Source organism: Lindgomyces ingoldianus, assembly GCF_010093535.1.
Source record: "Lindgomyces ingoldianus strain ATCC 200398 unplaced genomic scaffold BDR25scaffold_33, whole genome shotgun sequence".
In the NCBI taxonomy this organism is placed as follows: Eukaryota; Fungi; Ascomycota; class Dothideomycetes; order Pleosporales; family Lindgomycetaceae; genus Lindgomyces; species Lindgomyces ingoldianus.
This window is the reverse complement of record NW_022985194.1, coordinates 546,559-566,176: the sequence shown is the minus strand read 5'-3', so window position 1 is coordinate 566,176 and position 19,618 is coordinate 546,559. Positions and strand designations below refer to the sequence as shown.

The window sequence follows — 19,618 nt, the reverse complement described above, 5'->3', positions numbered from 1 at the left end:
TGAGTGCGAGCAGTGCTTCTTATAGGCTAAGAAGACTATTATAATAAGGAGGAATTAACTATTAGCGTTAATAATAGAGGAATTAGTTACATAACATTGCTGTTACTAGTAAGATTAACAACTGTAGATCTTATAAGGGGTATTATAACTTCCTAATTAGGTATAGTCTTTAGCTTTAGCGCAATTACTTCATAATACTTCAGTTACTGTATCCGAACCGTACACCGACGTCATCTCTCCCGTACAGTTAGTTAGTAACAGCCGACTCTTCCGTAACTGTACTATACAACCTCCAAAAGGCTCCGTAACTAACGGTTGGACACACTGAACGATTCCCTAGTAGGTCCAAAACGCTATGGAAGTGATTCAGAATCCCCCTGAAGGCATGCGGGGTATCTTATTCATAAGTCAGAGATTGCTAGATGTAAGCGCCTTCTATGTAGAGGAGTGAAAGCTAACCATCCGGATCGCGCTCATGGTTCGTAGAGGGCTCTGGAGTCGTATCGGGCAACCAAGGCAGAATTTCGTAAGTTAATGATTTGCAAACAAGCACGACCTGAGTATCCGTAAATAAGAGACGACGCTTCGAAAGTTTGGATTCCTGATAAGTCTACCGAGAACTTGCCCACTTCATGGTTTTAAAGGATATGAGAAATTTTGTTCCGGTCGAAACAAGATCGTGACTACCTAAAATTGGCTTTGTGCGTGGCTTCCTATACACAAAGATTTTGCTCTCTGCGCCGGCAAACCATGTGTATCATCTATACTAGCAGCGACAACAATTTTAATGCAGCCGACTTGTTGATAAGATCCGCCATTCCCAATTGGACCGTTCTGATTGAGGTATCCTCTTATCCGACGCGGTATCTACCAACCCTTAATAGGGAAACCCTAGGTTTTTCGTGATAGACGTGGCGTCTTGAATTCGGGGATAGCCTGTCCAAGAGAAAATTCGTCGATAGAGATCATCGCTCCCTCACCTTGATCGGCGGCCTCTACACGTAGCTTGAAGCGAGGAAAGCGCTATCTCCCGGTAAAGTCGGTATGGTGTTAACTATACTGGCAATTATTTAAAAAGGGATTGCGGATATCTTAGACCTGGGAATGCAGATGCAATTATTGTCTCGGTAGATCTCGGTCCACCAGCACCACTCCAAAATCGAGTTAACGCCTGTAAATGACTTTGGCCGGGTACCTCCTATTGGAAATATAAGCCCCTGGATGCTCTTGAGATCGTGACGACAGTTTATACTTCGGCACTGTTTTCTCTCTTCCTCATCGCTTTCGTGAGATGTAAACCCTCCCGCTTCTCTTCAAGATAATCTCAGCCTGCATCCCTTGAAAGCGCTGGAAGTATTTTTACGATGCATGGCGCATCGTTTGGTGGATCGAATTTCCCAACGACAATTTCCCCAGCAGCATCCATACATTTCAAGGTGATGGGAAACGGATGGCAAAGGGAACACCAGCGGAGCGATCGAAGACTGAGTAGACCTCCGATTAGCGCATCTTGAAGAGCTCTCGCAGTAGATTCAGGCTTGAATATTTCCCTCAACGCTTGAGATAGGATCGTACACCTCGGTAAGGGAGGGTCTCTCTATACGTTAGGGTACCAAGGCACATTGGAGACAAGGCTGACGATTGTGCCCCATTACGAATCTTCGTCTGCGTCCGGTTGCCCATTCGATTCATATAGAAACGCAGACCGCTAAAAGGAGAGCTGTATTCGGAAATGTGATTTCATTTGAAGAACGGAGGAATGTCAAGCTGTCGATTGACGTTCCAGGTAACGATTCCTGAAGGGATCTAGCCTACGCCACAAATTCCAGCCTTGCACGCGACATCATCCCACCCAAGCCCTGCAGAAATGCCACGCACGTTGGAGACTTCGAAGTGGGGCACCCTCGATTATCAGGATGTTTAAGGCCCAAAGTCGGCGCGATTTAGTCCTGAATGCATCCTCAGGTTTCAGGACTGGAAGCAACCCATTACAGAGCACGGTTTCCCAGGAACATTGGTATGGTGGAAATGGAGAATAAATTCTACTGTGGGGTGCTCTGGAAGAGGCCTTTGGTAGTCAACAGCGTTGGCTGCTCTGGAAAAGTAGGGCAGAAGTCTTCGAAAACAACTGAAGAGGGGAGTGTTGGTTGGCGGGAACTCAATTCATCGGACCGAGCGCCGCGACACGCTTTTCAGACCGTCATTCGACTTCAGTTGACTTCCCCACCATCCCTAGCCTCCCCACAATTTGATCCTCCCAGTGTCTCCACGAATCCACATGTCTCACAAGGGGAACAACCATATGCGAGACAGCTTTTCGTCGGAAGCAAATCGGGTACGGCAGTTGATCGAGATAAAAGAAAGAAGCACGTTAGGAGCATTCCAAAAATCTTTCAGTTCCGAGTGTGCGAAAGATAGGCCGAGGTGGGCAGAAGGTTGAAGGTCGAATCGAGGATAGCTGGATCGCTCTTCCCTCATCCGGTTCCTAACGTAGACTACCCAAAGGCTATTCTAACCTCACATTTTGCTGATACTCGCACCACTATCATCACATACCTGATAGCCTGCTAAAATTTCCTCGACGCAGAATGCGGCCCCAAGGGAGGACCATGCTTGCCGTCAACGTGTCGTAGCAGAGCCTCGGATCCAAGCCGCATCGTGACTCAGTAATGCCAAGGTCAGGTCAGTATCCGACGCGGCCGAAGTACCCATAACCCAAAGCCTTCACTAAATCTCGCGCGTGTGCACTGTCTCGAGGCGTGTGAATGTTGGTGAATGCTATCCACCCTCCGCGAAACGGTGGCAGCTGCACCCTCAAGAGTGGCGCGCAGATACGCGAACTCCCACGCGCTGCTTCCTCCATGTCCTGGGGCCTCCACTGCTTACCGTCCGTGCGGTGCATATTGATTGCTTAAATACGGATGGATAAAAGTCTGATATTGTTTTACGCCCTCCATCATTCCGGAACGCCCAGTGGCAAAGGAGATTCTGACGGCCACCGTAAGCAGTTTTGAAGAGAGATCAAGCATTTCCTTATCATCGACACACCGCCGCATAGAACATCGATTTATCTACCGAAGGCGAAGCTCCACAACGATGATGCCCTTTTGTCTTGTCCCGCTCCGCCAAGTTCTGGCGTTGCCAGAAAAGCAGGTCCTCCGCGCCTGGTGCATGTCAGCCAAGAGCCAACCCCGCATTCGTCCAACCAAACGCCAACACCGTTTGCCCGACCCCTTCTGTCTGCAAAACATTCTGTCTGGGTTCGTTAAATTTTATTGGCACGGGCGAAACCCCATGTTCAATCAAAGGCCAACTTTGTGCGGTGGAGCGGACTACTTAAAAGCAGAGATGGCCCGACTCCAGACTCTCGGTGGTTCTTGTGCAACTGCCGGTCCTCGTTTCCACGACCCTCGTACAAATACCGATTGCCACTTGTGAGAGTTGAAGTGGCTTGGTTAGGCAGTTCGTAACGAGGGGCCATTTTGTTCTTATATGTGGAGACGCCCCCAGATTTTCCCCCTCCAGGTTCGCCAACACACAAGCGTGGGGTAAGAAATTGTCGAAGATTTTTGGCCAGATCCAGGACATCTCGTAACATTATTTTACACTATCTCTTATTTTGATCCCCCGCATCAATCATGGATCCTCTATCGGCGAAGGAACTGGAGAAGAATGAAAAGGCCCAGTGTAAGTAGTCCACTCTCTATTAAGTCTTGAAATTAACTGGAATGGTTTCAAGTTGAAGAAAACTTGGGTGAAACGATGGGCTTCGGCAGCGAATCCTCAGAGGAGTTTACATGGACGGAGGAGGAAGAACGGGCGGTTCGGCGAAAGTTGGACTCCTACATCATCCCGCTCACTACATTCCTCTACTTGCTTTGCTTTCTTGACCGGTAGGCTTGATCTTTTCCCTTTCACCGAATATATTCTAACACAATTTCTAGGGCCAACGTTGGCAATGCCCGCATTCAAGGAATGGCAAAGGACCTGCATCTCGTCGGTGTCCGATTCAACTGGGTCACGTCCATCTTTTACATCATATACATGTTCGTCGAAGTACCTAGCAACATTGTGCTGAAAGTTGTTGGCCCACGCTTCTACATTCCACTCCTGGTCGTTGGCTTTGGTCTTGTGTCGATGTGCACAGCATTTGTCAGGGACTTCCATCAGCTATTGGTAGCTCGGGCCTTCTTGGGAATCTTCGAAGGCGGTGTGATGCCGTTGGTCATTCTGCCCCATTCCACCTTTCATCGATCTAACCAATCTCCGTAGTGGTATCGCGTTCTTTATCACTTGCTTTTACAAGCGTGAAGAGCTCTACCTTCGAGTGGGTATCTACGTCTCTGCGGCATCTCTAGCTGGCGCATTTGGAGGCCTTCTTGCTACTGTGTAAGTAATACTTCTTATTGATCACCCCTCTAGCTCTAACGATGTCTAGGCTCGCGCGCATTCCCAAATGGGGCACCGAGCACACACCCATCCACACCTGGCGTAACATATTCTTTTTCGAAGGCCTTATCACCATCATCGCTGGCCTGGCTGCTCCAATCCTCATGCCCACTACCCCAGGCAAGACATGGTTCTTAACTGAACGACAACGGAAGATTGCTCATGCACGGTTGATGGTGAAGGGTGGCGCCGAGGAAAACGAAAAGATCGAATTCCACCACATAAAGAGAGCGTTCTTCAACATAAACAACTACATTTGCGCGCTTGGGTTCTTCCTCATCAATATCACCGTTCAAGGAATTTCGCTCTTCATGGTAGGACTCTCTTTTTGCCCACACCGGGTTCCGAACAGTATGCGGACGAAATGTCATCATCTTACTAATTCCTTGACAGCCAACAATCCTCAATGATCTCGGCTGGACAGCTACCAAGGCCCAACTGTATTCAGTACCTCCTTACGTTTGCGCCTGTCTCGTTGCCATCTTCATAGCATTTGTCTCTGATAAGACGAAAAGACGTGGAATCTATCTCGCAGGATTTACTCTCCTAGCCATCACGGGATTTGCCATTATGCGCTGGGCCACAGATCCGAACATTCGATACATGGGCATATTCTTCATTACTCTTGGAGCTTTTCCTGGTGGCCCTGGATTTCTGTCCTGGGGTATGAACAACGCTGCAGGGCCTGCCGTTCGAGCCGTTTCAAGTGCGTATATCGTCACACTCGGAACCGCTGGAGGTATTGTGGCGACGTGGTATGTTGTCTACTCTCTCTCTCACTCTACCGGCGGAACGAATGTCTGCGCGGGCTACTTCTGCGACATGCGCTAACATGGTTGTAGGACCTACGTGTCTAAAGATGCGCCCAAATATCACACCGGCCATAGCATCAATCTCGGCGGCCAAATGGGTGTGTTGGTATTAGCTTGCCTTGGAATCGCGTACTGTACCTGGGAGAACAGCCAGCGAGATAAGGGCAAGAGAGATCACCGCCTCAACGGATTAACCGAAGACCAAATCAGAGACTTGGGTTACAGGCACCCGGAGTATCGCTACATCACCTAAACGCGATTCTGATTCCGTATACGTTCCGTTTTGCTCTTTGGAGACCGAAGCGGTAATGGATGTAAGTACATACACATATCCATGCAGGGTATCATACAGACACGCATGTTTAATTCATCCTGCGTCGCTCAACCGACGAGATTGTGACAAATTCAAATCAGCGTTCTACGAATGCTAGTAACATTTTGGGCTTTCAGTAGTGTGGAATGTGCTGAGTACTATAGTGGCTTATTCGTGTTGATGTGGTTCTACCACAGTACTACGCATATGTGGCGATACGTTTTCTGATTCACCGAGAGGCTCTTCTGTTTTCAAGGCTACCAAGACTAACTACTCGCACAAATTTACCGCACTGTTCCATGTGCGAGTCGGCCAGAAATCGCCCGGTGCCACAGGGTGTCATATGGCGTACCTTAGCTTACTTACTACGCTTCATATTCCCACGATTCTTATATGAATTCGACATTCAAAATACTTCCCTCGAAATTGCGTAAGTTTTAGCTCAAATCGTTACACGATTTAGGCAACGCTCTTCTCCCTAGATCATAATATTACCACTCCAATATCCAGATACATTTCCATGCCTTCGCACTACGGTTTGGCTCTCATCTCAGGCACTGTCTACATTTCGGGCTGGTAACGCCGGAGTTTTACCAAACGCCCCTTCCAACTGATGGACCAACAACTCCGTACCAGAACCTGGGGACCGGCAATTCTTCTGTTACTCTGGTTGATGTTTCCAGAGCCTTGATTATCGACAAGTATCTACATAGGTACCTTAATCTACGATGTGTTTACATGGCCTTGGCCCTGCATACTTTTTGTCCGGCTAATCATACAGGGCGAATGGATAAGCCTCATCAAGCAATGATCGTCGGAGATTTATTCTTTAGCGAGGGGAGCACGTTGGAGTTATTTGCTTGGCCTCTAACGTCAGCTTCGAGGCTTGTCGTCTTGATGCAGTTTCTATTGAGATGTTCACACTGACATCGTGCGATGTTGAATGCATTTCCAGCCACGAAGGGTAACATTGTGATGAGGAAGAGAAAGCGACAGCTCCAGGGTACTATGCAAGTGTAATTATTTATCTATTCGTCTTATTTCACATCTTGATACCTACGCTGATCTCCACATCTAGGCTGCCATGGACTTCAGGAATCATGCCGATATCAGTTTTATTCTGCTGAAACCATTATATAACTTGCAGCCTCATAAAGGGTTCTTACATTAAGTCTCCGCTATGGCGCCAATGGCATTTCAAGAAAATCGCATGCTATTCACGTTACCCATTCTGCCGTTTCTACACGCAAGCCTCATGCGTCCGATCCATTGCAAATCCTGGTTTCCTGGAAGCTGGGAGTCTTTACCCCTCAACCACCTTAATTTACGTCTTTTTCATTCTTGCTGGTATCAGAGGCTGGCGTGCGTCTATAAAGCGACGATGAGCCGGCGATGTAGGTTTTTTTACTTAGTTAGAGTCAAGGACAAATCTCGCACTTATCGTGACTGCTAAGTTCAGTCTGGTGAATCCACCATGCTTCTCGCGGCGTCTATCTTTGCTCTCGGTCTCTTTAGCATTACGGAGGGGGCGGATACAACGTGTGCACTCCCCTCTGGCATTCCCCAGCCTTCTGGTGGTCTCCCACCCAACCCATTGGCGGCACTGTCCTTCTCTGCCAGATTTCCGATAGGACCAGGAGGCCAAACCCTGGGCATTCCTGCCGTGTCTTTCCGTTCACCGTCTCTTGGACTTTCTGTCCCCGTTTCGCTTCCATCCGTATCTTCATTGTCAAAGCCATCCATAATCCCTGAACCTACCGTCACCATTACCATCATGGATCCGTCTTCAGCATTTCCCGGGCTTTCTACGTCTGCGTCAATTCTGGTTCCGTCGCTAAACGTATCAATTACTTTAGCCTCCCGATCCGTTGCACTTCCCTCAATGGCTCAATCAGCTAGTATCACAAGGCTTATTTCAGTCCCCTCATTGCCAGTTTCAGTCCCCGTTACAATGGTAAATGTATCGACGTCTATCGCAACGCCATCTCTATCGCCCTCAGCTGGGCTCTCGACGTCGGTACGGCTGCCGTCAGTATCAGTGCCTTTCCCTACCCTAAACGTCTCGGTCCCTTCCTTACGACCTTCACTTCCTCTTTCTACGGCGGTACTGCCTTCGATCCCGTTACCTATCCTGCCCTCGAACGTGTCACGGCCAATTGTCCTGTCTATTCCAACTAGGTTTCCATCGGCTGGATCTTCGACCTTGCTAGCTCTACCGTCGGTGTCTGCCCCGTTTCCTACAGTGAACTTATCACTTCCAGCTTCTGTGTCGTCGATTCGTCCGTCTGTCCTATTGTCTACGGGTTCTATCCCTTCGGTCAAGCCAACCCCGCCACTACTGCCCATTCCTTCCCTCAACCTTTCCATTCCATCTTTTAAGCCTACACTTCGACCAGTTCCGACCTTCTCAATCCCTACGTTTAAGGCGACAAGTTTAGATATTCCTCCAATCCCTTCGCTGAACTTCTCTGTTCCATCATTCGGGCTCACAAGTCGACCGACCCCGACATTCTCAATCCCTACATTCCGGTCAACAAGTTTCACTGCTCCTTCGCGGAACTTTTCTATCCCGTCGTTCAGCCCTACAAGCCCACCCATTTCATCTTTCTCAATTCCCACTTCCAGGTCGGCAAGTTTTGCTGCTCCACCAATCCCTTCGCTGAACTTCTCGATACCGTCATTCAAGCCCACGACGCGACAAGTACCAACTTTCTCAATCCCTTCTTTCAGGCCTACAAGTCGGCCAATCCCAACATTCTCCATCCCTTCTTTCAACTCAACTCAGCTACCTACACCTCCATCACCTTCAAACAAGCCTACTTCAATCTCGCCTCCTTCTTCTAAGCCAACCCCTCCTCCGCCTCCTTCAAGTAAGCCTACCACCACACACCCAAATCCCACAACCCTAAGGACCCTCCCGTCACCCACAATCTCCCTCCCTCCCCATCCCAAACCAACAGACGAACCCGACTCGCCATGGGAAGAATGCGATCCCGACGAAGATGAAGACTGTGAATGCGATGATGAGGACGATTGGGATTCTGACTGGGTGTGGTATACGCATGGGAAGAAGCAGCCGCATAGACATCATGCTGTCCAACCCACTGGAGAAGTTAAGAGTGGGGATGTCGGTGTGAAGCATCGGGGCCATCGGAAGAAGGTCGTGGGTGCGAAGGTCCGGGATGTGAAGGTGGATGTTACGGGGGAGGGGGGGGTTATTAGCAGGCCGGTTGGTGGAGGGCAATAAGGGAGGTGGGGGTGTTAGGGAATCGTGAATTGAAGGTCTGACGTGAAGGGCTTAGATAGAGGTGGGAGAAGGCACTAAATAACGAGATTGGATGAAATAACAATCCTTTGCAGCTTCTACACACGGAAATATTTCTTGCCCTTCCTATTCTTCAGGGATTATTTCGGCGATCCGTTCACTTTCTCTCTCGAAGATTATATCTCTGCTGCCGAACCTTAACCTCTTCCACTCCCCTAGCCATATTTCTACTCTCTCCCCTCGTTCTCCCCTTGTTCTCCGGTCGGTGACTTCTCTTTAACTCGTCCATACCTGAATGATCTCTCTATCCCTCATCCGGAGCTTTCCACGGCTCAAACCTCCTTTCTACCTCCTTCCTCTTATTCCCCTCTACCTTCCTTTCGATCCCAAAAAATTCACCCGCAGGGCTTAAGTCCTCTAATCTCCTCACGCACACTCTCCCTCATTCCATCCAACACACTCAATGTCTCATAAACCGACCATTTCAGCCTTTCGAAATTAGCCCGCGGATGCGCTTTCTTCGTTTAATTTCTCCTATCCACTTCTGCGCCTTGGTTTAGGAGCAATTTGGCGAGCTGTATGTCAGAGTGTCCAGCTGCGTGATAGAGTAGTGTGACGAGGCTGGTTAGGGTGACTCTAGCTGAGGACTTTTGGTGGAGGTGAGGGGCAAGATATTCAGGTATAGTGAAATTATGTTGGCGCCGAGGTCGAGGTGGCGGGACATGTTGGTGAGGTGGTTGGTGGAGCTGGGGCCGAGGGAAAGATATTTGCGTAATTCTGTAGGGGAAGGGGGTGAGGGTATTGGGCGGCATTTGTGGAGAAATAGAGGTTAAGGGAGTCTTTGGGAGAGTATTGGATTTCGATGGCAATTTATGATCTGGCGTTGAGAGCTGAAGGGCTACCCTCTAGCTTGGACATTTGAACTCATTCATCTTTGTGTAAATATCTAGATTCGTACGGGAGTGGTGAAAATAAGAGGAGTGCTGGGGTGCCATGTAAAGTCCGCTGTGTTCATGCTTGCCAGGCAGGTGCCGTGGTGCCGCAGGAACCAAAGTGATCGAGGAAGGTCAGGGAGCTACATGTGCAAAATAATGGGGACAACTACCCATGACCCTATGCCCCAGTATCTAGACACGCTAATTCTCATGGAAAATCTCTTATTTGCGTTTGAGTCCAGGCACCACCAAAGAGGCCCCGCACTATACGGTGGGTGCTCTTTGCTTAGTTTGACCTATCTAGTACCTCATCCTCCTTCGTATGTGTAAACTCTCAAAGAACGTTACATTCTAATGATTACCAATCCCCATCTTACCACCTCACAACCCCATTAGCATTCGTAAAGGTCCCCGACTCCCCATCCATCCCAAGCGTACACAACCTCACCAAATTCGGCATCGCCTCCTCCGTCGAAATAACGCCGCCTCCTTTGTTCAACTTCGTAACTACAAACCCCGGACACGCCGCATTAATCTTCCACTTTGGTTTGCATTCATACTTCTTCCAATAATTCAAACACAGCATATTAAGCGCCGCTTTACTGCACCGATACGACTCCCAGCCTACTTCATGATAGGCACTTTCCGAATTCGCGCGTTCGGCTAACGAGCCCAGGCTAGACGTCAAGAACACGATTCTTGGAAGGTAGGATTTCTCAAGGAGCGGGATGAAAGCCCCAGTCACGGTGGCCGTGCCGAAGAGGTTCGTGTTAAAGGTTTCTTGGTAGAGACGGCGAATATCGTTGACGTCGCCGGTAAAGGTGTCATCGATTCCTATCGCGGCGTTGTTGACGAGAACGTCGAGTCTACCGTACTTTCGTTCTACTTCTTTCGCTGCACGTTCTATGGATTCGTTGAATTCGAGATCAATGGCAAGCGATTCAACAGATAGACCTTCGTTTTGAAGCGTTGCAACAGCTGTGCTTCCTGATGCGGTACTACGTGATCCAAGCAGAATGTGGAATCCATAGTCTCGTGCAAGGGTTTGGGCGAGTGTATACCCAATACCTCGATTGGCGCCGGTGATGAGGACAATTGTTTTAGAAGCCATTCCGGAGAAGGGCGAGTCGATAGATTCGTGTAGAATTACGACGAGCTTCGATCCCTCCTCGTGTTTCCCTAATGTACCTGTGCTTCCTGCGAGATCATCTCGTATAGGCTAAATCCCACATACCTACTGTATGAATAAGCCGGACATGATCAGGATCTCAAATCCGCTGTTGAACATACGATATGAAGCGATAACTCCGCTAAATGCGGCCAGGATGCTTGGCATGCAAGGAACCCAAATGCCCATTTGGACGCCGCAGCGGCGGTTGGGCTCATCACTCATCTGGCCACACCAGTCACCTGCCACGCCAAAATCCACCGAAATAAACGAAAATTGAACATTCAGATCTCAATAACGGCTTAAAAGATTACTTCTTAATTTTTAATGTCGTCTTTTCTATTCTCCTAGAGTATATTATAGACAAAATGAAAAGTCATATCGAGAAACTCCTAAGATACAAGATTTTACTCCTGTATTAGCCCCTAAAATTGGGGGAACTAAATAACTTAGCAATAGTTAATATTTAGAGTCTGTAGTGCTAATACAAGTTTTAAAAGACATATAAGAAGCTACTTCTAGACCTCTAGGACGTTTTGCTCAGCCGTTGTTGAGATCTGAAGGTTCAATTTTCGTTATTTTCGGTGGTTTTTGGCGCGGGCGGATGAGTGGTGGAACACGTTAAATGGAGCGCGATCTAGTAAATCCGGCACCGAGACCCGAATATGAGCTTACGAAGATGGTAAAAAGAGGCCTATCTTGCCAGACCTCTTAAAGGCCAAAAGTCTTCGTCCGACTCCTTAGGCTCTCAAACCTACTCGACTTCGCCGTGCCCGTTCTAAGCACGTTCTGCTCATCCTCATACCAATTAATCCAAGTAACCGGGCGGTCGCCACCCACAACCTCCAAGCCCCATCTCTTTTTACCATCAACACCCTGGAACCAACCAAGTCGAGTCAGCACATCCTGATTCTTCCTTAATTGCTCGAAATCATTATCTCGTACTAATCTCAATAGGTTTTCGCTGCCTGCAATCAGTACCAAGACGTCTCCCAGTGATTCTATGTTGCGGATCAGTGAGCTGAAGTACGTTCGCTGAAGCGCAGCAATCAGGATAGTTGTCAAGGTTAGCCAAATTAAGATTCCGATAGATAACCACGTCGCGACTGCATTCATTCGTAGAACTTCGATGCGCTTTGAAACGACTACAGCAGCCGTCCGATTCGTGTTCAGAGAAGGATAGACGCTGGGAGAGCCCGTGCTTCCATTATTCAGTCGTGGAGGCTGGAGATCTTTGGGCTGCTCCCCAATCTTCTGATAAACCCACCCTCCATCGTCTAGGGAGTAGTTGCTGCTAACGTAGTGTTGAAAGTACGTAGAGAACGTCATCTGGGTTAAATTGAGTAGTGTGTCATAGTCGAGGAGGGCCTTTGGGTCCTTGCTTGCCATGGTGTACATCGCGTAGCTCATAAAGTCGAGATTAAGACCCTTAGTCTCATCTCGGACGTTGAAGGCTTTGTCCTCAAGTTGTACGTATTCGTCTTCAAATGGAAACTTGGACGTCTGACCTGAGCCGGAGAGTTGAGTGATTTGAGCAGCACCGAGGAGAGTGTTGACGAATAAAATGCCGTAACTAGAACAAGTGTCAGGACAGATTCATGAATCGCCCTCCCTGAGTAACTCCCCTGTGTTAGGAGATTTCAGCAAGAAGACGCACCTCGTGGTAACATTATGGCGAAACGACGTATCGTTCAAGGACGAGCTAGCCCTAATTGTAAAAGGATCGCTCCAAGCTGGCTCAGCAGGAACTGGGTTTCCTAATATCTTATAACCGTAAACATGTCCGGTACTCTGCTCAACTGCGATATCGGCCTCTGCGGTTTCAATTATCGGAATACAGTTGAGGGCTTGAATCTCGGGAACTTTTGTGAACAGTAAATGGGCGGGGCGACCGGTCTCATTATCGTAAAGTTGGTAATAATCCGTCCGTGCTGGACCGAGAATCCACTTTGATGTAAAGTTGATCGGCCAGGTCTCAGACGGGAATGGAAATCTTCCGCCTTGGTTAGGTGACCAGTACCCAATAGCACTGTCCTGCATTTCGTCGCTGCTTCGGTTTGTGCAACAAGATGCCACGACTGGGTGGGAAAGCGCGGAACTATTCCAAGGTGAATTAGGGAATAGCACTCGTGGAAGTTCGTATCCTGTTTTAAGGTTGGTGGGATTTGAGCTCACTTTCCAGATCGTTTTGTTAGTAAGATCTTGGGTCATCAGCCAGGAAGAGCTGTTGCTAATATCTGGTACCCAACTACACTCCACGCGCCCTCGAATGGCAGTAGTGGTAAGGGAGACGTTAGCCGTGGAGATGAGTGCCTCATTCGGATTATCCTGGCCGTGTACAGTCTGCTGAAGCGACTTGGTTGTCATATTCGACAAAGCAGAAATATCGACCGGAACAAAACTCCACCCTTGGCGACTCCATGCTGGTTCTGGCCCATCTAGGGTCAGTTGGATTGTGGCAGTGTAGATCCAATTTGTGGCTAGATCCGAATAGGCCTTGGACATTACCTGGGCGGCGAAGGCTTTTGGATATCCTGGAACCAAAAGCACGTTATCGATCTGAGGGACCTGCCGCAACTCAATAGTCCGGAACGCAGCCCCAGGAATGAGCGTGTTTTCAGGTTCTCTTTCGAATAGGGCGGACATGGAGATAATAACTAGCAAAAGAAATTAGCGTTTTCAAAATTGTTCTAGGGGCAAGATCACCACTTACACACTTGGCTTAGCGTACTACCGATTGTGAGAATCAATAGTAACCAATGCTTATTTTTTGCAGCCTTAACAGCAGCCCAGGTCCAGTAAGAAGACTGGTACGACAACCCTGCGCCTTCAGCAATGCTCCGTGATCTTTTCGATAACGATATATATGGTTGTAGGGTGCGGAAGGTCTTATCTAACGAGTCCCACCAAAGTCCAATAGCCACAGCAAATATCGTTGGGACAATGGAATACGGCGCGCTGGTCGATAACCGCTTGTTGAAGACGCTGAAGCTAGCCTGGTACACGAATGCAGTTTGATAAAGCTTTGATAGGTCCGCATAATGTTTCAAGATGGCTAATCCAACGGTAAGGCTAATAAGGTAGAAGACAAGCACCAAAAGGGTTCGAAGATGGAGCACTCGTGGTATCCAACTTATCTTTGTCGCTGACTTGAAATTGTCGCTGGCTAAGAATTGTTAGCCGAATAGAGCTCCAATTTGTGATCGGACCCGAGCAGGGTGTATTAGGCACTTCCGCAAAGAATCGGGCCTGGAGTGCAATTGCATCTCCCCCTTTAGGAGCGAGCACCCTTGGATTCACCTATGAGTAAGACCCGACAAGCGGCCCCAGCAGTCCAGCGAGGTTCAGTATATCAACTGTTTGTAAGGGATCCCAAACAGTTTACTTTAGAATAAAAAGGTGACTTACCGGCAAGATTTTCGTCGCAGTATCCTGATTCAGTGAGCACATTAGGGAACGTGGCATACTTCCGGTCGTGTAGTGCCATCTGTAGGTCTTTCTTCGAGGCCTGATCCAGCGCATGTAAGGAGGTAAGCGTATCGCGGTGACTAGCGACAAGAGACGCTACTCCAAGTGGTGTAGCCGGATCAACGACTAAATTGAGAGGTCTCTGATGCAGTCTTGAGAGCCAAAAGGCTAGAACAAGTAGACAGAACGAGACGAAGAAGAAGGCGGCCATTAGAATGCCCACCCCCAGTATCACGACCACCCGCCGCTCTATGAAGGTCGATTGGCCTTGGGCGGTTTGAACTTGCGATTCCGCGATTGATCTCTGTAGCAAGGAGGAATAGAGGAGTTCTCCCATGAATCGCTGTTTAAAGCTCCTTGCTTCACTAGGTAGATCTCTCGCCTGCACCATACCCCACACGTCAAAGTCGTGCAACAATCCGAGGACGGAGGAGACTCCATTAAATTGTCCTGGTCGCAGGGATGAGTCTGGTGCCGTCAGGTATTGCGCCCAGTCATCGTCCATTGCTAGCGCATGAAGCTTCTTCACATCCAGGAGGTCGTCAGATAGTGGTTTCCTCACCTTCAGGTATTGTTCTTGATTGAATACTATTTTCGAGGAGGAAGGCGTTAAAATCTCCGCAGTAGTCGGTAGTTGTGCGGCATAGTAGTATGAGGAGCAGAGTTCGCCATGGACTGTGAAGTTAGGCGGAAAGGCAGATTCGAGAGTTCTGCTTTTATCATTAAGCCAGGGTGTGGTAACCAAAAGAAGCTCTCTATCCAGGCAATCAGCTGAAATGTTGGTCTGCAGGTATTTATTCTGGTCCGTTCCGTCTATGAAATTGGCAACAAGGGTCGACAGATTGGACCATATGACTCCTCCGTATCGGACCATACTCTGGGAAACATCCAATTCCAAGCTATATTTACAGCCGCTAGAGGACTCCATGCTAAACCAAAGCGAATCAGTCGTATCGATCTCGGCATAGGTGTTGTTTTCAGATCCAAGGATAAGTGTTCTATTTCTCGAATTCATCCCGGTATCCAAGAACTTCATTGGCTCACACTGAAAGTCGGTGGTCATAATGGTAGTAGGTGCTGTCCAATTTCTATTAGTCGATGCGAGAGATGGGCCAAGAGGGAGGAGTTTGAACTCAGATGGCCAAAAGGGCATGATGAAATATGAATTACTGATCCACGCAGAAGTTGGTGTGCTGTGAAGGACGTTACCAATCGTGCGGAAGTAGGTGTCCCTGTCCGGTTCTAATGAAATTGGATCGCTCCCTGTTGGTACTATCCGGTTGAAAGCAGTCGCCTTTTTGACCCTGACATCCTCAGAGGTAAGGAGAGATGAGGACAGCGGAGAGATCGCAAGGAATCCAATAATGTAAATGAGTGAGGAACACACGAGGAGCCAGCTTCTCCGGCCACCAATTTTCTTAGGGGAGAAACCATCAACAACAGCATGCCACCAAGCCCTCGGCCCTTGCAGTATGCTGGATAGTGCGCTAGATCCACCAGGTCTCGCCATTCGGGAAAACGGCTCTGTCCGTTTAACGTCTTCAAAAAGCATTACCGTCAGCTGGCAATATAGAACGGCGACGAGAGTAGGCATAAATCTCCACCCAAACAGTAGTATGGACGAATCGTCGTCCTTGCCAAGGCCGTAATTTGTCTGGGAATACCAGCTGAGGGCCGAAACAGCCATGGTGAGAGCTAGCGAGAAAGCAACGGGAATTAGAAGCAGATACCATCGAAGGTTGTAGGGCAACCAGTCTGCACTTGGAGGTCCACTGGATAGATATACTCGATCTTCGGATGGTAAGCGACAAAATTATAGGTGTATATGGAACTTAGACTCCTACTAGAATTTTTCTCCTGCGCCGTTTTGGAGTCTTCCATTCGGCTGGTGTTACTCTGGACATCGTGGCTTCTTAGAGATGGCAGAGGCGAAACGCCACTGACAGAAGACACCGGGGTCGACGACCGAGATACGCGGCAGGGTGAGAGACCATCTTGTTCCATATGCAGTGCCGGAGAATATGCACCAACCTCAAGACGTGCATACGGGTAGTGATCGGCCCCTCCATTTCTTCGCCCTTCGCCATTCATGATTGCGGCTCAAAGACTGAATGATTTAAGGCTGCGACCATTCTGTAGTTGTGTTGATCTTATGTGCTCTAGTGATTGAGCGGACAAGGCCGGTATTTCGCTTTGTCGCGCGAGAAAATTTCCAGCAGAGCGGTAAGCGCTGAACAGCAAGTTGCGGCTCGTTCGAGGATCCAGGGGGCGCATTGCGACAACGTCCAATCAGAGCCAGCCAGCACCTATCGGTCCGGACATGTAACGGGGCGTTTTCTGATATGCATATTAATCGCTAGGAGACGAGACAAGATGCAATCTCTGAAGATTTACGGATCCGTAATTAGGGGCTGAGAGCACCGGAGAGCACGAGCCGAGCTCCCCTTACAAGGGTGATTGAAATTCTCAACATCAAGGAATGCACTCAGCTATCGCTAGCGGGTGAGGCGTAAATTGCATATAAAAGGAGTTCTGCAAGAAGGGCCAAAGAGGCGGTATGTAGACTCGTCGTGAGACCGGAGAGCGGTGGGAAGAAACTGATATGAGTTGAACATGGGAACGCCTCTAGGTTAGGCTGGTGATGAGTCAGCTTGAGAATTTCTTGTGAAAGTAAATGTAAGCCGAAGGGCTCTACGCTGCCCAATTAACCTTGGGCTTGTCGTCCATCAATACTTTATAAATCACCTAGCTCCTCGGACCCTCGGACCCTCGGACCACAGTACATGAGTCCTCTCATAACTCGTGCCTGAAAGGTTACAGTAAGTCTTTGTCTTTTCAATATATCAAGGATTCAACCTGAACAAGTGGAAAAATATTAAATTTCCTTCCATAAAAACATTCATCGTTTATAACAAATCGGATTAGACGGCATGATAGGCGCGCGTTTTCACGTGACAGTGACTTTTAATGCGTGAGCGGTTTCTGGCCGTACTACTCCACCTGCAGGTCTTCTAATCAATACAGTATGCAATACCTCGACAATAATGAGTCCGTCATTGCCAAATGCTTCACAATTCACTAGCCCGGAACATTACGTCCGTCCTTCTTCGGCCTCGCTTCGATCATGCAGTTCTCTATCACCTTGAGAATTCATTGATGATCTGAGTGTGCAAAGTACTATTTTACTCATTCCTGCCTACTCGTCTGCCATGCCTGGGTGACTTACCGTAATCGAGTATCTTACCGAGTAGTTTCCCTCTTCCTGGGCTATCGCATTCGGTAGGGAGACGACACTTGTGATGCTTCGATTTGATCCAGTCATTGTCCAGATTTAACCCCTGTAACCTGCGTTCTTCTATCAGTGTCTGCTCTCTATTTTCTTCGTTATCCGATTAGGGAGATTCTTCTCACGTACCAGCATTAATAGCATCGCGAGGTTGGCCGAGAACGGGGAGGATTTGGGATTGCCGATGGCTTGGACGGCTGTTGTGTTTCCGCCTCCGAGGTAGTTGGAGTTGAATTTTTTTTTGGCGGTGACGGAGTTGGGATTAATTGAGTAGAAGGTGTGGATTTAATTGTGGGTAACTACGTCGAGAATTGAGTTGTTCTGAACACATCCCATTTGAACTCTGAATGAAGGAAATAGAGAGAAAAGGTTGATAGCCATAATAGAATGCGGAAATTTGCGAATGCAACTGAGAAGGAATATCCCCTTAATTCCCAACAAAGGAAATAGAAAGACCGATTTAAGTGAGCCGGGGATTTTATTTCAGAGTCCCCGGGAGCATTATCATCCCGATGGCACCAAGTGCTACGGACGGAGGAAACTCATGGAAAGCTCTGGGTGAAATCCACCCTAATTCTCACTCACCTTACCCTTTCCACCTGAACGTGAAGGCAGTAACAAGTGACATAGTTCCGCGGTCCACGCGCAGCCCATGATATGAATAACGGCTTCCCCCTCGTCCTCAACTCCGGCCGCGTTCTATACGCCTACCGCAACCATGACCGCAATGCTGACGGCACCTACACCTATTTCCGAATCTCAATCTCGTATTCCGACGATGGCGGAATTAACTTCAAATATCTAGTCACCGTAGACGAGCGCGTGCCTAGCGGCGTCAACAGCCTCTGGGAGCCGTTTATCCGGTATGCGAAGGACAGGACGTTGCAGATTTTCTACTCGGCTGAGAATTCCGCAAGCGATCAGGATGGTATTATGAGGACAAGTGTGGATGATGGACAGGCATGGAATGCGCCAAAGACAATTAGCGGGCAGGATAGGGAGGCTAGGGATGGCATAATTAGCGTTGCACCAATTAGTAATGATGGTGCTGTTAAATGGGCTCCGACAGCTAGCTGCTTATAGTATAAGCACTTAAGTAGTAAGAGTAAGAGTGGTGTACAGTGTGCACAGCATATAAGGTAGGTAAGGTAAGAGTAATATGTTTCTAGTTTTATTACTCTTATCTTTTCTCTATACAAAGGAAAAGAGGGATATTTAAATATTTACACACAAAGGTTTACACATAAGCATTATATAACATAAATATGTAATTCTACTTGTGTGTAATTACTTGTATCTAGACTATAACACTGCTGCTGTGTACAGACACTAGCAACTTTTCTTTTTATCTAAAAAGTTACCTTTTATATATGTTACCTCTCTTTTATCTGTGTAGGTCTATTTAATTATGTTCTACCTTTACTCTACCTTATTTATTAAGACTTGCCCTTAGTAATATAGTGCGTTAGAATAAGCTAGTTGCGCTATGTAAATAGCTTTTTTATTTTTTATTTTTTACTTTTTAAGCTTTGCTGTATAATCCTCTAGCTCTTTTCTCTTTTTATATAGTGCTAGCAGTAACAGATTCTTATAATAAGAAAAATAAGTGTGTATAATATAAAAAAAATAAAATAAAAGAAAATAAGCTTTATATAAAAGTGTTATTAGTCTAGTTAGTTTAAAGCATCTTTACACACAAGATCTAGCTAGTCTATAGATGCTTCTATCTAAACAAAGAAGTAGTTAGTTAGAACTAATAATTAAAAAGCCTAATTTAGTGTTTTTTTTATATATATATTTACTGTCCGTACGCAGCAGCAGCGTCGCGGCCTAGATACAAGCAATCGCGCACAAGCAGGATCACGTATCTATGTCACATAATGCTTGTGCGCGAACCTCTGTGCGTAAACATCTAGATATCC

At 47.7% G+C, this 19,618-nt stretch overlaps 6 protein-coding genes across 6 annotated transcripts; 2 read left to right on the top strand and 4 right to left on the bottom strand.

Annotated features, from left to right (window-relative positions):
• Nucleotides 1-199: 199 nt before the first annotated feature.
• BDR25DRAFT_359509 (uncharacterized protein) lies at nucleotides 200-3,598 on the bottom strand (the record flags this gene model as incomplete). The annotated part of the gene is made up of 24 exons (XM_033696098.1): nucleotides 200-236; nucleotides 267-396; nucleotides 460-610; nucleotides 674-735; nucleotides 799-848; nucleotides 891-971; nucleotides 1,000-1,023; nucleotides 1,099-1,226; nucleotides 1,253-1,306; nucleotides 1,364-1,557; nucleotides 1,614-1,665; nucleotides 1,707-1,767; nucleotides 1,821-1,830; nucleotides 1,879-1,949; nucleotides 2,000-2,157; nucleotides 2,188-2,218; nucleotides 2,288-2,458; nucleotides 2,522-2,567; nucleotides 2,625-2,722; nucleotides 2,749-2,853; nucleotides 2,887-3,032; nucleotides 3,076-3,164; nucleotides 3,207-3,313; nucleotides 3,366-3,598. 24 exons carry the CDS (start codon nucleotides 3,596-3,598, stop codon nucleotides 200-202), a joined length of 2,289 nt encoding a protein of 762 aa, XP_033543460.1.
• Nucleotides 3,599-3,756: 158 nt separating this feature from the next.
• Nucleotides 3,757-5,632, top strand: BDR25DRAFT_293550 (MFS general substrate transporter). Its single transcript, XM_033688726.1, has 6 exons — nucleotides 3,757-3,893; nucleotides 3,945-4,220; nucleotides 4,273-4,389; nucleotides 4,439-4,763; nucleotides 4,843-5,204; nucleotides 5,292-5,632. The coding sequence occupies exons 1-6, from the start codon at nucleotides 3,763-3,765 to the stop codon at nucleotides 5,512-5,514; spliced, it is 1,434 nt and encodes a 477-aa protein (XP_033543459.1). The 5' UTR covers nucleotides 3,757-3,762; the 3' UTR covers nucleotides 5,515-5,632.
• A 1,397-nt stretch (nucleotides 5,633-7,029) lies between these two features.
• On the bottom strand, nucleotides 7,030-8,532 carry BDR25DRAFT_377201 (uncharacterized protein; the record flags this gene model as incomplete). The annotated part of the gene is made up of 2 exons (XM_033697486.1): nucleotides 7,525-8,532; nucleotides 7,030-7,452 (listed from the first exon to the last, which is right to left on the bottom strand). The coding sequence occupies exons 1-2, from the start codon at nucleotides 8,335-8,337 to the stop codon at nucleotides 7,030-7,032; spliced, it is 1,236 nt and encodes a 411-aa protein (XP_033543458.1). The 5' UTR covers nucleotides 8,338-8,532.
• A 1,504-nt stretch (nucleotides 8,533-10,036) lies between these two features.
• Nucleotides 10,037-10,915, bottom strand: BDR25DRAFT_306090 (NAD(P)-binding protein). The gene has a single exon (XM_033690554.1). The coding sequence runs from the start codon at nucleotides 10,883-10,885 to the stop codon at nucleotides 10,148-10,150; it is 738 nt and encodes a 245-aa protein (XP_033543457.1). The 5' UTR covers nucleotides 10,886-10,915; the 3' UTR covers nucleotides 10,037-10,147.
• Nucleotides 10,916-11,653: 738 nt separating this feature from the next.
• BDR25DRAFT_293541 (uncharacterized protein) lies at nucleotides 11,654-16,163 on the bottom strand (the record flags this gene model as incomplete). The annotated part of the gene is made up of 4 exons (XM_033688725.1): nucleotides 14,351-16,163; nucleotides 13,656-14,108; nucleotides 12,600-13,599; nucleotides 11,654-12,515 (listed from the first exon to the last, which is right to left on the bottom strand). The coding sequence occupies exons 1-4, from the start codon at nucleotides 16,095-16,097 to the stop codon at nucleotides 11,654-11,656; spliced, it is 4,062 nt and encodes a 1,353-aa protein (XP_033543456.1). The 5' UTR covers nucleotides 16,098-16,163.
• A 2,190-nt stretch (nucleotides 16,164-18,353) lies between these two features.
• Nucleotides 18,354-18,682, top strand: BDR25DRAFT_359504 (uncharacterized protein; the record flags this gene model as incomplete). Its single annotated transcript, XM_033696097.1, has 2 exons — nucleotides 18,354-18,624; nucleotides 18,657-18,682. 2 exons carry the CDS (start codon nucleotides 18,354-18,356, stop codon nucleotides 18,680-18,682), a joined length of 297 nt encoding a protein of 98 aa, XP_033543455.1.
• Nucleotides 18,683-19,618: the final 936 nt, after the last annotated feature.